General features: G+C 46.5%; 1 protein-coding gene across 2 annotated transcripts in view; it reads left to right on the plus strand.

Moving 5' to 3' along the window:
• Window positions 1-15777, plus strand: part of KANK4 (KN motif and ankyrin repeat domains 4) — a 75196-nt gene that overhangs the window by 42555 nt on the left and 16864 nt on the right. For both annotated transcript variants that reach the window (XM_027537061.1, XM_027537060.1), the window contains 5 exons: window positions 4534-6474; window positions 7730-7841; window positions 10683-10901; window positions 12634-12721; window positions 14804-15023. In XM_027537061.1, coding sequence (XP_027392862.1) covers window positions 4534-6474; window positions 7730-7841; window positions 10683-10901; window positions 12634-12721; window positions 14804-15023 — 2580 coding nt within the window. The remainder of the gene's footprint in view (window positions 1-4533; window positions 6475-7729; window positions 7842-10682; window positions 10902-12633; window positions 12722-14803; window positions 15024-15777) is intronic.

Consider the following 15777-nt stretch of genomic DNA (forward strand, 5'->3'; position numbering starts at 1 on the left):
ACAGAGGCAGGATTCAACTCCAGCCAGTTTGGCTATGTGTTGGTGTGTCTGATCTGAAGTTCATTTCGAGAAGACAGCCCTCCTAATTAATTCGTGCCCTGGCCCAATGCCTGGAATTCTGAGCTCCTGCATACCTATCACCAGGTAGAATTAAAAGGGGCAGAACTTAATGTGAACACAGGTCTCCCAGTATATAAGATCAAGATCCTTCATTCAAGGTCCAACATTCCTCTTGCAGTGGGAGAAAGAGAAGGAACACAGAGTGGTAGGTGGCAGGACAACAGTACAGTGTACTTGTGTGTGTGTGTGTGTGTGTGTGTGAGAGAGAGAGAGACTGAGAGAGAAATATACCCCTACCTTGGGAAGCACCTATTAAAGCCATCATCGGGGTAACTACTCAGTCTTACAGACTTCTTTGGTTCACCTCAATCTCGCTTGTGGAATACTTCCCCTTTCAATCTGCTGTCTCTCATTTGATGCCTTTTTTGTATTTGTGCTCTGGCCCTGCTCCCAGCGGCTGATGGGCAAATCACTGCATTTCCACCGAATTGAGGCAATAAGCAGATAAATAATGCAGTCTCTCCTTTGTAGTGTTCTTTGCCTTCTGGGTCATAAATCTGCTCCCTATTTAACTTTACACAAATACCTCCTCTCTGATTTGGCTTGTTCCTGAAGTCCAGAAGGCTGCTAAGTTGACCAGTAGGCTTAAGAGTATAGCCGAGTGCAGCTGAGAAACTAACAGAGAGCAATTGCTGTCATTTATTGAGACTACCAGTGTGCCTCTTTGAGGAAAAGCAGGTTGGTTTAAAAAAAAATTAAGTGGGTGAATGGGAACTTAGTTGGAATTTTTTGGATGCTGGAGGAGTGTTTACTCCTTTCCTGCCTGGAGTCTAGGTATTTGCACAGAAACTCTGGAACCCAACTTGGACCCATCCCTGTAGATCAGCACCAATGCCTTGCTTTGTTCCCTGTTGTGACTTAATCGCCCACAGGCCTTGAGATTTTACTTAGCTTTGAGGCTGGTAGGGTCGACTGTGTCAGTGTTCAAGGGTTCAGACTTCGTGTGTCTACTTAACTTCTTTAGTTCTTTGGAGATACTTGTACTTCCATAAACACAGTTCCTGTGCCCCAAGCATGTGACACTGGCCAGAAGGATAGATCACACCAGCAAGTGGGAAGAGCTCAGCCCAAATATGTCATCACCTTTAAGGAAAAAGCAGTCCTATGTGCCTCAGGTAATGCCATCACGTGCACCTCTTCTTGAACCTGCCCCTTCTCTCCATTCCCTTAGCTTGTTTCACCTGGATCATGTCGGCAGTCTCCCAACTGATCCTTGGGTTTCTGGTTTGTCCATCTTCTAATCCTCTGCGAGAATGATCATTGTGAAGTCACATTTGATCAAGTCACTTCCTTGTGTAAAACTCTTTGATGGCTCTCACTGCCTAGAGAGTAAAGTCAAAGCTTGGTGGCGAGCATACAAGTGGCTCCCTAATCTGGGTCTTGATGACCTTCAAATTTGGCTTTTCCTACTCTTCACCCTTCTCTTCCACATTTTAAGTTTCAGCCATATGACTGCAATTACAGAACCCTGAATTACCATGGATTTTCACACAAGGGGCTTCCTTTGTGGCTCAGAAGGTAAAGCGTATGCCTGCAATTCAGGAAACTCGGGTTCGATCCCTGGGTTGGGAAGATCCCCTGGAGAAGGAAGTGGCAATGTACTCCAGTATTCTTGCCTGGAAAATCCCATGGACTGAGGAGCCTGGTAGGCTATAGTCCATGGGGTTGCAAAAAATTGGACAGGACTGAGCGACTTCACTTTCTTTCACTTTTCACACCTCAAAGCATTTGCTCATTTTCTGACATATATCTGATCTGCCCTGGCTATCTATTGCTGCATAACTAACCACCCCAAAGTTCAGTGGAGTAAAATAATCATGCATTATTAACACAAGCTCAACTGAATGGTTCTCACTTGGAGTCCCTGTTGTCAATGAAGTCAGATGAGGGCTGAGGCTGGAGTCATCTGGAAGTTGACTTACACTGGCAGTATACTTATACCTGGCACCTGAGCCAGGATGTTTGGAACAGCGCAGGCTGGCTAGGCATCTCTCTCCCTCTCTCCACATGAACTCTCTATGGGGCTTCTTGGGCTTCCTCACAGCATGGCAGTCTCAGGGATGCTGGATCCCTTTATGTGGCATCTGGCTTCCCACTGAGTGTGCATTCTAAGAGACCCACAAGACACTTAAGAGACTTCTTATGAGCTACCCTTGGGATTTTCTCAGTGTCATTTCTGCTATTTTCTTTTGGTCTAAGCACTCACAGGCCAGCTAAGATTCAAAAGGGTGAAGAAATAGATGCCACGTGTTCATATGGGATTCCCTTGCCTGTCTAGAGAAGGTAGGAATTGATAATGGCCACCTTGGAAATATACAGCCACAATGTCCTTCACTCTCTTATTCTCCTGAAAAATTGCTCTTTATTCATTTAATACCCAGTTACATGGCTTCACTCTTGTGAAGTCATCTCTCTCAAACCAAGGCATAATTCGCCTCTAAGTCCAAGGAAGTTATTCTGAAGAAACTAGGAAAATAAGTCAGGAAGGAAGACTGACCCTTGAGCATGTATCTGTTGCCATCCTTGTCACATTGCATCATACTTGTTGGTGTTTCTCCTACTTGACCATACTTTTTTTGAGAGCAGTGGTATACCTGATTTATCTCTAGTGTCCTTAGGATCTGTCTTAGCAACCAACACAGATGCTCAATAAATTAGTGGTTGAGGTAAGTGAACTGAATTACTGCTATTTTGTCTTTTTTGCCTCCAAGGCCTATCACTCTTAGAGTCAAGCAACCAGTTAGATACAAAAGAATTTGAGAATCCCTTCCTGTGTACCCAGCAAATCAGCTTCCATTAGAGGGCTTCAGTTCTCTCTGATTTGAGCTTCCACAAAGATAGTAACTACAGTATTGAGTGTGTATTAAATGTTTATCATGTGATAGGCATTGTTATAAGCATGTTATATGTATTAATTAATCAGTCCACAAGTCTCATCTTTCCTATTATTATTGCCATCTTACAGATGATTAGATGTAGGGAGGCTACGTAATTTCCCCAAGGTCACAAAGCTGAGATATAGACCAGGCTCCAGGGTCCATATTCTTGGCCTCTGTGCTCTTCAATAACGTTCTCTCCTGAGCTCAGCATTTCCAGAGGATGTTTAGCAGAATGTCACAGAGATAATAGGGGGTGTCACGTGAGGAACATCAAAAGAACAAAGACTGTTTAACTCGAGGAAGAGGCTGCTGCTGCTGCTGCTGCTAAGTTGCTTCGGTCATGTCTGACTCTGTACGACCCCATAGACAGCAGCCCACCGGGCTCCCCTGTCCCTGGGATTCTCCAGGCAAGAACACTGGAGTGGGTTGCCATTTCCTTCTCCAATGAATGAAAGTGAAAAGTGAAAGTGAAGTCACTCAGTTGTGTCCGACTCTTAGCGACCCCATGGACTGCAGCCTACCAGGCTCCTCCATCCATAGGATTTTCCAGGCAAGAGTACTGGAGTGGGTTGCCATTGCCTTCTTCAGAGGAAGAGGCTACTTGGAGACAAATCCCTATGGATTCAGATAATCAAGGAACTGACTTGTTCTTAGCATCCTCTGTTGGAATCAAGATCAGTGTGCTTTGGTATGATAGAGACCTTTTTCATTGTGCTATTCCCTGGTACTTTGGGCTGCCCTGAAAAATCACGAGTCCCACACCTCTTGGAGGATGTTTGTCAATGTCTCTTTTTACATTAATTGTCCCATATTCCTCCACCACTTTTTTTTTTCCAGTTTGTGAAAAACGTGATATTTCCGTACTTGGCATAAGCTTTTGAAAGTAAAACGTGTTTGTTAAGCACCATGTTTCTTTCTGGTGAAGAGAGTATAGGCTGAGTGTAACTATATGTTCCCTTTCCTTCTGAGCTTCACATACCTAGAGGCTCAGCCATCAGAGGAAGCTTAAATAATGTAGGAAGCATGACTCCTTGATATCTCTGGCTTTAGCAGGATTTAGTAGTACCTATTTGAATAATGCAAGGTTCTCTTTTTAATGTTGAGAAAATTGTGTATCTCATGCGGGGAAAACATCCATAGTCACAATTACCAATTAGTACCCTTATTTGGCAAATTCCTGGCTACTTCAATTCAGCAATTACATGACTCAAACCACAGAAAAACAGTATGAGACTATTTTATTTTTCTGAGTTGAAGGCCCATTCCACAATCATAGCTGAGATGACATAGTGCAGATTGGAAACTATTCCCTTCACCTATTTCCTTGCAGACATTGACTAAGTCCACATTGATTTAATAACAGGGTTTCTCAGCACAGCCAAAAGTCCGTGAACATCTCAGCATAATTCAGAGGTTGGAACATTTAGCAGAACACTTATATAAGAGCATTAAGTAAAAATCGCACATATTAGGTCTCACCGTCCCACATTTCTTATTAACTTTGTGCTTCTTTTTTACGCCTTCTGTCTCCCAGCCAAAGACCAGTCCTCTCAGGGGGATGAAGAGAAAGACCCTCCAAAGAGCCACCCCTACTCTGTGGAGACCCCATATGGCTTCCATTTGGACCTGGACTTCCTCAAGTATGTGGATGACATCGAGAAGGGAAACACCATCAAAAGGATTCCTATCCACAGAAGGGCCAAGCAAGCCAAGTTCAGCACTTTGCCCCGAAACTTCAGCCTTCCCGACAGCGGGGCTCGCCCCCATGCTGTTCTTTCCCACCCGAACTGGTCCCCCATGGTGTCGAGGAAAGTGTTGGGGACAGAGGCCCGAGCCCAGCCACTGCCCCTTGGGGATCACCCCCAAGCCCCACAAGCCGCCAGCGGCAGCGAGGTGAGCTACCACCGGAAGGCCCTGCTGATGGAGACGGCCAGACAGCTAGAGGCTGCTGCGGCTCCCGGGGAGGCTGAGCTCACCTCCGGGAGTGGACGGCCCCAGCTTCTGAGAGCATCCAGCATGCCGGCCACGCTGCTGCAAACCAGGGCCTCGGAGGACCCAAGCCTAAACTCAGGACCCCCCACCCCGCCCGTCCTCCCTCCACTTCAGGGCGAAGATGTTGTCTGTGATGGTGCCTTTGGGCCCGCGGAAGGATTTGCAGGTTTTTCCAACTTCACTCCGCGAGCAGCAACCCAACCGGAAGTCAGAGAGTCAGGAGACCTAGTACCAGGGATTCCGGAGCTGATCCAGGAGGGGCCTGAGCCTCCAGAAAGCGAAAAAGAGGCTCCAAATCACCTCTCTTTCCCAAGTCCACCTTTCTTGTCCCAGAATGCACTTGTGGTTCTAGAGGATGCAGAAGACCAACAGGAAAGCAGAGAAGCCCAGGTGGTGGTCACAACCCCCAGCTCTCCAACACCAAGCCCCCCACCTCTGCCATCACCCATCCCTGAGAATGAGCTCCCCCTAGAAGAAATCGAGCTCAACATCAGCGAAATCCCACCACCACCACCTGTAGAGGTGGACGTGAGAAGCGTCGGGATCCGCGTCACGGAGGAAAGCCTGGGCCTTGCCTCCCTGGATCCTGGCAGCATCTCCTGCCTGAAGCAGCAGATCTCGGACCTTGAAGGCGAACTGTCTGGAAGAACTGAGGAACTGGCCCAGGTCAGAGCTGCCCTCCAGCGGCAGGAAGAGGAAATCAAGGCGAAGGGGCAGAGGATTCAAGAGCTAGAGTGCACTGTAGCTCAACTGGTAGAAAAGCTTAGCGGTGGGAACACCAAAGATGCTCAGGGCCAGACTGATGCCATGGTCAACACTGACCCCCTGCAAGGGCTCTTGACCAGACAGTCGTGTGACAAGAGCATTGGGGTCAGCCTTCTGGGCAGCATGGGATCTGAAAGCTGGGGAGCCAGGGGAGAGGGGAATGGCCTCCTGTGGGGGTGGGAAAGTCACAAACGAGGGGATGGGAGCCCAGCAGGACTTGTGTCACCACCCCAGCCATCACTGCCACAGGGCTCTGAGACGGTCCTCATGCCTTCTTTACACAGCTGCCTCTCTACTGAGCTCAGGATCGAAGAGGGAGGTTCTGAGCAGGCAGGAGGTCCTTCGGTGGGAATTAAGGGTCTGGACAGGGGAGTAGGAGGATCTCCAGGGAGTGGTGAGAGAAAGGCTCCCCCAGCAGGGAGGGAGGAGGCTGGTCCAGAGCTGTCGGGGAAGGAGCGCCTTGGAAGGCCACCAAGCTCCCCCACCGACGCCACTATTGGGCAATACGTTAAGAAGATCCAAGAGCTCCTGCAGGAGCAGTGGAGCTGCCTGGAACACGGATACCCTGAGCTGGCCCGCGCCATCAAGCAGCCTGCCTCCAAACTCAGCAGCATCCAGAGTCAGCTACAGAGCTCCCTCAACCTGCTTCTGTCTGCCTACTCGGCCCAGGCTCCACCCCAGAAGGAGCCCCCAGGCCCCTCCTCCTCCCCAACGATGGGTAAATACTGGTGCCTGAGACTGGGAACCATTTCTCCTTTACTTGAGGAGTCAAATGGGAAAAAGGGTTTTAATTGCATGCATATGTTTTTTAAAAAGATTCAAACACATCCGGGAGCCCAATGGAATAAAAACTGATCTCTGGAACAGTGGAGGCTTGGTACCCCTCCTCTTGTCCTTGCTCTAACGTTGGGACTGACTGCAGGGCCACCACGTACAGCTGTTCAGATAGCACAGGGCACAAAGATGCCAGAGGGTAAATAGGAGCTGAAACAGCCCACACTTGCCAAGCCCGCAGCACTGTGTCTGCCCAGAGGGGTGCCTCATTCTCATTTGCATTGTGTGCAGGCAGCCCTGGCACTGGCTGTGAGTGCTTTAAACCTCTGCCTTCCTTGACTGTGTCTTGGGCTCTTGCATTCCTGCGGTCCTCCCTACTTCTTGCACATTAGAGGTTTTTTGTAGCCTTGTTTTGGAAGAACATTCTATCGAGATCTGAAATATTTTACTGAACTTCAGTGTGTGTGTGTGTGAGAGATAGAAGGAGAGACTTCCATACTCACATGTGCAAGTTGACGCTTTGGCTGAGCAGCAGTTCTTCCTGTAACAGATCACACACTCTTCCCTGTTAAGTGGAACCATATTTTGCTTTGCTAAACGGGCAGCAACGTGTTAGTCTGCTTCCTGCCGCAGAGCACAAATTGGCTTTCTCGTTATTTCGGTGCTAGTTCTAGTCTTAGCCCTTGTGAATTGCCCCCTGTACCTTTGAGAACAGCAAAATAAGATGTGTGCTCTTGCTCATGTGTTTTCCATGCCTGCCCCACATCACAAATATTAACTGACTTGTGAGCCAGGAAGGGCCTCTGAGGTGCAAAAGTGGGTGCTGGATCAGGGGTCGGGAGGCCTAAGTTCTGCTGCTGCTCTGTCATTCACTCAGCACATCTGAGCCTCAGATTTCCCCAGACTGAGTTAGGGACAACAATGGCACCCACGCCACCCACATGGTTCAATAACTCTCCAATAACTCTTCTCTGTCATCTTCATGTAGAGGGCTTGTAAACAGGAACAATTTGACTAGCATTGACCAGAAGTCCGACGCCCCTCAAAGACCCTCAGAATATTTTATTTATATTGCCTAGTTCCTGTTCTACCCCTTCACATACCTCCAGCCTGTGTCCCCTCAAAGCGAGGGTCACAGTTCTGTTGCACTCGGGGGTATTCCCCAGATCATGCTAACCTATGATGTTGTGTCTGCCTAGAGATCTCCCCGTCGACCAGCCTTAAATCCATAATGAAAAAGAAAGACTATGGCTTCCGTGCAGGAGGTAATGGGACCAAAAAGAACCTTCAGTTTGTTGGGGTTAACGGTGGGTAAGCATCGCTCGTGAAGCCCAGACTGCCCTGCACACCACCTCTCCCACTGTTGTCCTGAACACTCTTTTCCTAGGGGAAAGCATCTGGTTTTCATTCTTCTTCAAGGGAATTAATCTCAACGGCCCTTTAAAATTCCCTCTCGGGTTTGCATATGTTTGGCTGCCTGCCAGACGTGGTAGTTCTGTTGGATCCTGTGTTCTTAATATGTCTTGGCTTTTGTGTCCCTGGGGCCAGGATTCAGTACCTTCTGGGAGTTGGGGGACACATGAGCCCTTGAGGGAAGACATTTAATCTGAACCACAACACTGAATTGACAAACCCTTAATTTGTAGAATTTAAAATTTCATCCTTTTAATTTTTTCCTTCCTTTGACTAACTTATGGCAAATCAAACTGATGTTTTTTAGGATGAAGGAAAACAACCAATGTCTGTTGACTCAGAACTTGAACCAGACCTTATATAGGGTAGACAGTAAACCGCTGGATTTAGAATACTTTCTCAGTCAGTCATTTAGCGAACATTTATTAAATACCAATGATGTGTTTGGTGGTAGGGATAAAAAAGTTCAAATAAATCATGGTCCTTGCCCTTAACTCACAGTATGGACCTGGGTAGAGTTGAAACAAAAAAAGTAAAGAGAAAGCTTGGACAGGCTGAGCTGAACTCTAGTTGAGAAAGAAGCAGAGGATGGTAGGAAAGCCCACAGGGATGTGCCTGGGAAGTGCCCAGAAGAGATTGGAACCCTGGCTAATTTGGGTTAGACCAGAAGGAAGACACCAGATTCAGACAAGGGTGTCGTCACTACTGTTTGATGTTCTGTGAGGGCAACATCAGAAAAGATGAAGTGGGGTCATAGGTGGGTTGCTGTTCCCACTCCTTCAGCTGTCAGATATTGTGGCCCAGGAGAAACCACTTTTTTCTTTTACCAGCTTGTGTCCAGAAAGGAGAATCAGCCTAATCTCAAAGCCTAAAGCAGGTCCGGCCTCTTCCCTGCTTAAATACTTGCAAAAGTGCCAGCTTTGTGCCAAAACCTGGAAGTCTGTCTTGTAACTATAACATTCCTCGCCCCCCTCCACAGGCTCTGGCCTTTCTTCACTCAAACATGCTGGGTTAGGCTGAGCTTGGGGATTTTGCATTTGCCTTTCCCTCCACTTAAAGAGGAGGAAGTTGCAACCCACTCCAGTATTCTTGCCTGAAAAATCCCATGGACAGAGATACCTGGTGGGCTATAGTCCATGGGGTCGCAAAGAGGTGGACATGACTGAGCAACTGAGCATACACACCATTTAAAGTGCTCTTTTCTTTTTTTTTACACATATATTTATTTTTTATGCATTCTTTTTAAAATATTCTTTTCCATTATGGTTTATCCCAAGATATTGATTTTTTTTTTAATGCTCCTCTTGCAGATAACTGTCAGTACATGTCACTCTGATGTGATGGTTCTCAACCTTGACTGAGCCTAGGAAACCCTGGGGCATCCTTGAAAAATATCAATGCCTGAGCCCCTCCCAGATGAAAGACTCTGGTTTAATTAGTCTCAGGTGCAGTACAGCTACTGGAAATTTTAAGTACCCTCAGATAGTTCTAACATGCTGCCAATGTTAAAAAATTCTGCTCTAAATAAAGTGGCCCCTCCTCCCATCACAGTATCCCATGGCCCATTACTAGTTTATCATTGCTCTTATGATTATCTGAATACATTGTTCATGTGTTTATTTTTTCCCACCCCCTACTTAGAGATTCAGCTCAGTGAGGACAGGGATTTTGGAGTTTTCATGGAAACAATTCTAAGATAAAGAACTGTTTGGTAAATTTAATATATCCCCCCACTTTCTTAGTCACAAAAACAAAAGGTTGTTCCAAGCACAGTAGAGGAAGAAATATCTGGGGTTTGAACTAGACAGAATGCAAGCATACCAGCGAGCAGGTTGGGTCTGCAAATTCATTCAGCACAGGGTCCTTGCATAGGGACCACTGTTCAGAGACAGAGCATGAGAATGGCACTGGTCTCGCCTCGTCTCTGTGGAAGTGTCCAGTGGGCCAAGAATCTGAAGTCTTCATCTTATCTGGAGCATCCTCCATCAGAGGTCTCTTGTTGACCATCAGCAGAGAGATCAATAAGTCTTCCAGAACTTTCCTCCATGGTGTCTGGTCTACCACCTCTATAGAGTTACATATAACTGAACATAAGGATCATTGCCAGGGTGGGAAAGCCACGAGTCACGTGACCTACACCCACACTTTTGCTCTTCCAAGCTGTGGATGAAATAGCGACTGAGAAAGGCAGGTGCTAGGTTCAGGATTCCCAGCTGTGTCCCAGGAGTAGATGCAGATGGTTCCACCCTTGCCAGGGGTAAGCTGGGCTAGAACAGGGGTCTAAAGGGAGGCTTCACTATCACCCGGAGATGTGAGGATTTGTCAGGCAATTCAGAGAATTCAGTGTAGGGGTCGGGGATGTTTGCCTAGATCTGGTTCCCTCTCTGTACGGGACATTAGGATTCCAGAATTAAATGCTTTCATGAGAACCTTGGATTGCCTTTCTGAATCATCTGAATGCATGGCCAATTAGGCCATGGGCTATTTGTATGTTTGTTGCAAAGAGCTTAGTTAATTACCTTTACTCTCCAATGGCCTCTAGTGTTAGAGCTCTTAAAAGCATGCTCCTCTGACAGTAAATTTCCTGGGAGTCCCCTTGCCCAGGCCTGCAGGCGTAGACAATGAAGGACAAGGTTAGTGAGCAGGCCAGTGTTATCTAAAATCCACTGAGTTCTCACCTGTGTTGACATGAGCACTGGGCAGGAAGCACAGAATGAGTGACCCTGTCTCCTTCGACAGCTATGAGACCACCTCAAGTGAGGAGACCAGTGGTGAGGACAGCTCCCCAGAAGACTTGTCTGACAGCGAGGCTGAGAAGAAATGTGATGGCCCAGAACCCAGGCGGGGCAAGGATGCCCACCTCAGCTGTAGGGTGGGCCAGGGCACCCCTGAGGGCACCCGCGACACAGACCAGGAAACTGGGCCTGGCGAAGAGCTCCCTCATCCCAAGACTGAGAGGTAAGTTAGATGGGGACCCATGGGGCACATGATCCTTTGAGAAAGAGTGAGTGTATTTGTTCACCTTTGTATCCAGTCATTTGTTTATTTGTTAATTCTTTTATCCATCTATTCAACAGTATTTATTTGAGTTTCTAGTCTATGCCAGGTTCTATGCATTGGTTGACTGAAACAGATCTAACTCCTGCCTTCATGGATTATACTGTCATAGACAGAGCTCTGCATATGAAGCTAACATGGTCCTAGCACTGAAAATTAAAGGACTTGACATGCATTTTCTTGATGTAATCCTTTTAACAATCTGTAAGGTAGTAATTATTAGAAGACCCACTTTATAGATGTAGAAAGAGAGGCTTAGGGAAGTTAGGTGGCACAACTAGCAGAGTGAGTATTTCAACTTTGGTTCTTCCTTTTGGGCTGCTCTGGGTCTGTATTGCAGCATATGGGTTTTCTCTAATTGTGGTGTGCTATGGCTTCTTCTGATGTGGAGCACAGGCTCTAGAGTGCACAGGCTCAGTAGTTACATAGCATGGGATAAGTTGCTCCGTGGCTTATGGGATCTTGGTTCCCTAACCGGGGATCGAACCCGAGTCCCTTGCGTTGGAAGGCAGATTCTCAACCGCTGTATCACCAGGGAAGTCCTTTGATTTAGGTCTTTTGTAATTCTTTCACATGTTTTTCTGCCTCTCTCATTGGCCATGCTGACATAACCTGGTCTTTTAAAGTGATGGGAGGTCCTTTGGCATGATGATGAGAATACTGTCTTTGGAGTGGACATACTTGCTTCAAATCCTACATCTGCCACAGTATTACTTTAGACAAGGTACTTAAGCTGTGGTCGCCTCAGTTTCCTCATCTGTAAAATGTAGCAACCTGATAGATTTGGTCTGAGGACTAAATGAGAAAAAGTATGTAAAATGCCTGGTGCAGGGCCTGCCACATAGTAGATTCCCCGTAAATGGGAGAAGTGAGAGTAGTAAGTGCCATTAATTATCATTATCACCATCCTCAACCCGGTTGCTGAAGAAGAGACAGGAGTGAATGGCAGCTGACTGTCCAGCAGGGCCACAGGGCTGCTCCATCATAGCAGCGCTGTAAGGACTTGGTGAAAGTGGGGCTTCATGGTGACCAATGCCATTGACTCCCAGCCGAGGCCTCTCAGTGCCAAGCCTGCCCTTTTACCAGTGCAGCAATAATGCGTATCATTGAGAGTGCCCTGGTGCTATCAATTTTCATTCGATTGACTCTATTAGTGCTTACTATATCCTTCATGGAAGAATAACCTGAAGAAACTTGATGCTGTGGAGTGGGTCCTTTGCATTTTTTAAGTCACTCAGGCAGAAAACTTTTGCTCCAAAGTCAGAAAGATAACCCTCCCTTTCCCAGCATGTCAGGAATTACAGTGGGGCCCATGGCCCCCTAAAATGCTTTGGTGATTTGACCTCATCCCCTGAAAACAGCAGGATCCAAAGGGAAATATGCTTGGCTCATTCTTCAGAAGAGTTCAGAAGTCAGCCCTGTTCAGAAGTCAGCCCTGTTCGACAGGAGGCTGTATTCACTCAGTGTTTCTGAGGAATGCCCCTGACCCTGAGAAGTTGCCTAGTTTGGATGTCTGAGTTGCTGAGAAGTGAAAGTGAAAAATGAGAGTGAAAGTCAAGGTAGGGGACTTTTTTTTTTTATCAAGATGGAGACTGATACATATATATATATATGAATTAATTTTTTTCTTTAGATATAAACCCTCAGAAGAATTCCTTAATGCATGCCGGGTATTGAGCCAACATCTGCCAGAAACTGGGACGACCACTGACCAGCTCTTGGTACTCTGATTTGTCATCGTCATGTAAAGATTTCTGTACTGTTTAAGCTGTTAGTTCCACTCGACGACTTGGGTCTTGCAACTGAGGAAGCTTTGTGGGTGTGCTTGGGACCCCTCTTTGCTGTGTGCTGTCTCATTTGCCCAAATTTGCTGCCCAAGGTGATGGATTGTGTTGAGAAAGTGGAACCTGTGCATGTGTACAGGAACCAGGGCTGGGGCTCAGAGGCATTTACCAAATGTTATTAGGCATCCCGCCCCGAATATGTCATGGGATCATTTGTGGCTTAGGCTCAAAATTACCTCACAGTTTGATAGAACTGTGGGTAGAGAGAAAAAGAGCAGGTGGAATGGAAACCTTGGTTCTGTTCCCCGGACTGCCATCTGTGAGATACTGAGTGAGTCAGTTCAATGCTCAGGGCTCTGGTTTCCTCATTAATAAAATGAGAGTGGTGAACTGCACGTCTCCACTTCCTCAGGCCCTGGCATTTTGTTATGTAGTCTTGACTGTTTTTCTTGAAGTGCACCTGTGGGTCAAGAGACCAAAAGCAAGCAAATACATCTATTTGCTCCCTAACACCATCATGGCCCACAGAGATTAAACATTTAAGGATTAATTTCTGCTTGAATCAAGAGGTACTGATATAGACGCATTTTCCCATGTCGTGAGGGCCACGGATAAGACCCAATATGTAACAGTATGTAAGCATTTTTAAAGCCCATTTTGTTCTCCTTTGCAGAAAAGCCTTAGGAGTAAAAATGATCGATTAGTCCATTTTCATTAGTATTTTATCTTCGCTGATTTGGCAAATAACTTGTTCCCAGATTGTTAAAGAACCAATATGTGGTGTGGATATTGATTAAAACTCCTGCTACTTATTCTTCAATGAATTACAGAGCTAAGTTATTTCCTAGATCTTCAATTAAAATCTTCCAGTATGTTCCTTAATATTAGGGTCTTTCTCCAGATTCTTCTGAAGATTCCATAGGTAAAGGAGATATTCTGATACATAAAAAAATGTTTCAGTCACAAAAGAGTCCACTGATTCTGTGTAGAAAAGCAGTTAGAGGACATGCCAACCTGACGTCACACACATTAGGATCAAAGCACAGAACACCCCTCCCCACCTTAGAGACAAAGCAGGGTGTGCAGGGACCTCATTTGGCAGAGCATGAGAGGTTGGAAACCAAGCCCTTTTTTCAACCTCATTTTGTAGATAGCATGAGAAGGATTCAAAATGTATTAGAACTTCCAAGGCCATGCAGCTGAGCCAGGACTTAAGCCTGGGCCCTACAAGTTTAGTGACTCCCAGTCCAGTGCCCTTTCTGGAATGAATATGAACTCATCTCTTACAATCACAGGCCCATTGTTTCTCCTTCCCTTTAGGAAAATAATCTAATCATATTCCATTTAAAACACTTAGGTCATGTCACGTGCAGAGTTGGTGTCATTTGCTCTGGGACTCTCCTTACTTGGAATATTGCAGATAGTGGGATCCTGCCATAGGCTGTTTAACCATTTTCTCTGAAAGTCCTAGCAAAGCTTCAAAGCCAAAAATATTTCAAGCACATCTGTTTGGATTTTACTTCATGCATATGTTGGGCATGTTGTTTGTTTTAGCTTTCAGTGTGCATTTTTCCCATTAATGTCGTGACTCTCCAGCTATGCCTGTTAAAAACATGCAGGTACCCCAGTGGAGTCTGGGCTAGTCAACACAGGCTGGTGTAAATGTGTGAAAGAGGGGGTCCTGGTTATCCTGTGCTTATGGGGAATGTGATCTAAATGTACAGTGGACTCAAGCTGTCCCCAAGTGTCGTGTTACTGGCTGTTGTGCTGCTCTCCCAGTCCTCCTGTCTACCTAACATGATGGGGGAGCCAATCCCGCAGGTTCAAAGAGTGGTGCTGGGTACCCCCGCACCCTTCTAGCTCTGAGCCCTGCAGGAGTAAATTGCAGTGAGAGTTGGAGGGAATTGAAGGGATATACATGGAAGGAACCTAAGCTGACCTTTCCCAGTGGAAACTGACACCCCAGCTGGAGCACCTGGGTAGGTAACCTTCTGGAATTGGAATGTGTTGGTATTTCAGAAGCAGAGCTTGAACACCATCAGTCAAGAGTGGTTCCGCATCTCCAGCCGGAAGTCATCCAGCCCTGCCGTAGTGGCCTCCTACCTCCACGGGGTCCAGCCTCACTCCCCACACTTGCTAAAGCTGCTTGTCAATCTGGCTGACGGCAACGGGAACACAGCTCTTCACTACAGTGTGTCCCACTCTAACTTCTCCATCGTGAAGCTGCTGCTGGAGACAGGTCAGAAACGCTGGCACCTGTGCTACCTGGGTCCCTCTCTGAAGGGCAGTTCTGTTACCACTTCTTTGCAGCAAGGAGCTTTTTCACTGTTCTGAATTCCTCCAGTACTCTAGGAGCTGGGCCAGACCATTTTGCCTTTATTATATCATGTATTCTTCACATTTGTGATGTAGGTATCGTTATTCTCATGTTACAGTTGAGGAAACTGAAGCTCAGAAAGTTATAAAATTTGCTCAGATCACAGTGCTGGTAAGTGGTAGAGTCAGACTTTATATTCAGTTTGTCCAATTCCAGTGCTATACCACACTTCCTCTAGGAAAGGTCACATTTTACCATCTTCATAAGTACTTTTTAATTTAGGCCATGCAAATGTGCACACAGACATTCAGTTGTGTCCACCTCTTTGCCCTGGAGTCTGCAGCACGCCAGACTTCCCTGTCCTTCACTATCTCCTGGAATTTGCTCAAATTCATGTCCAGTGGGTCAGTGATACTATCTAACCATCTCATCCTCTACCACCTCCTTCTCCTTTTGTCTTCAGTCTTTCCCAGCCTCAAGGCCTTTTCCAGTGAATCGGCACTTTACATCAGGTGGCCAAAGTATTGGAGCTTCAGCTTTAGCATCAGTCCTTCCAATGAATATTCAGGATTGATTTCCTTTCAGATTGACTGGTTTGATCTCCTTGCAGTCCAAGGGATTCTCAAGAGTTTAAGGCCATAGCTCCATTTAATCAATTTGACTCAATTTGATTCAT

This window comes from Bos indicus x Bos taurus, chromosome 3, assembly GCF_003369695.1.
Source record: "Bos indicus x Bos taurus breed Angus x Brahman F1 hybrid chromosome 3, Bos_hybrid_MaternalHap_v2.0, whole genome shotgun sequence".
Classification (NCBI taxonomy): domain Eukaryota; kingdom Metazoa; phylum Chordata; class Mammalia; order Artiodactyla; family Bovidae; genus Bos; species Bos indicus x Bos taurus.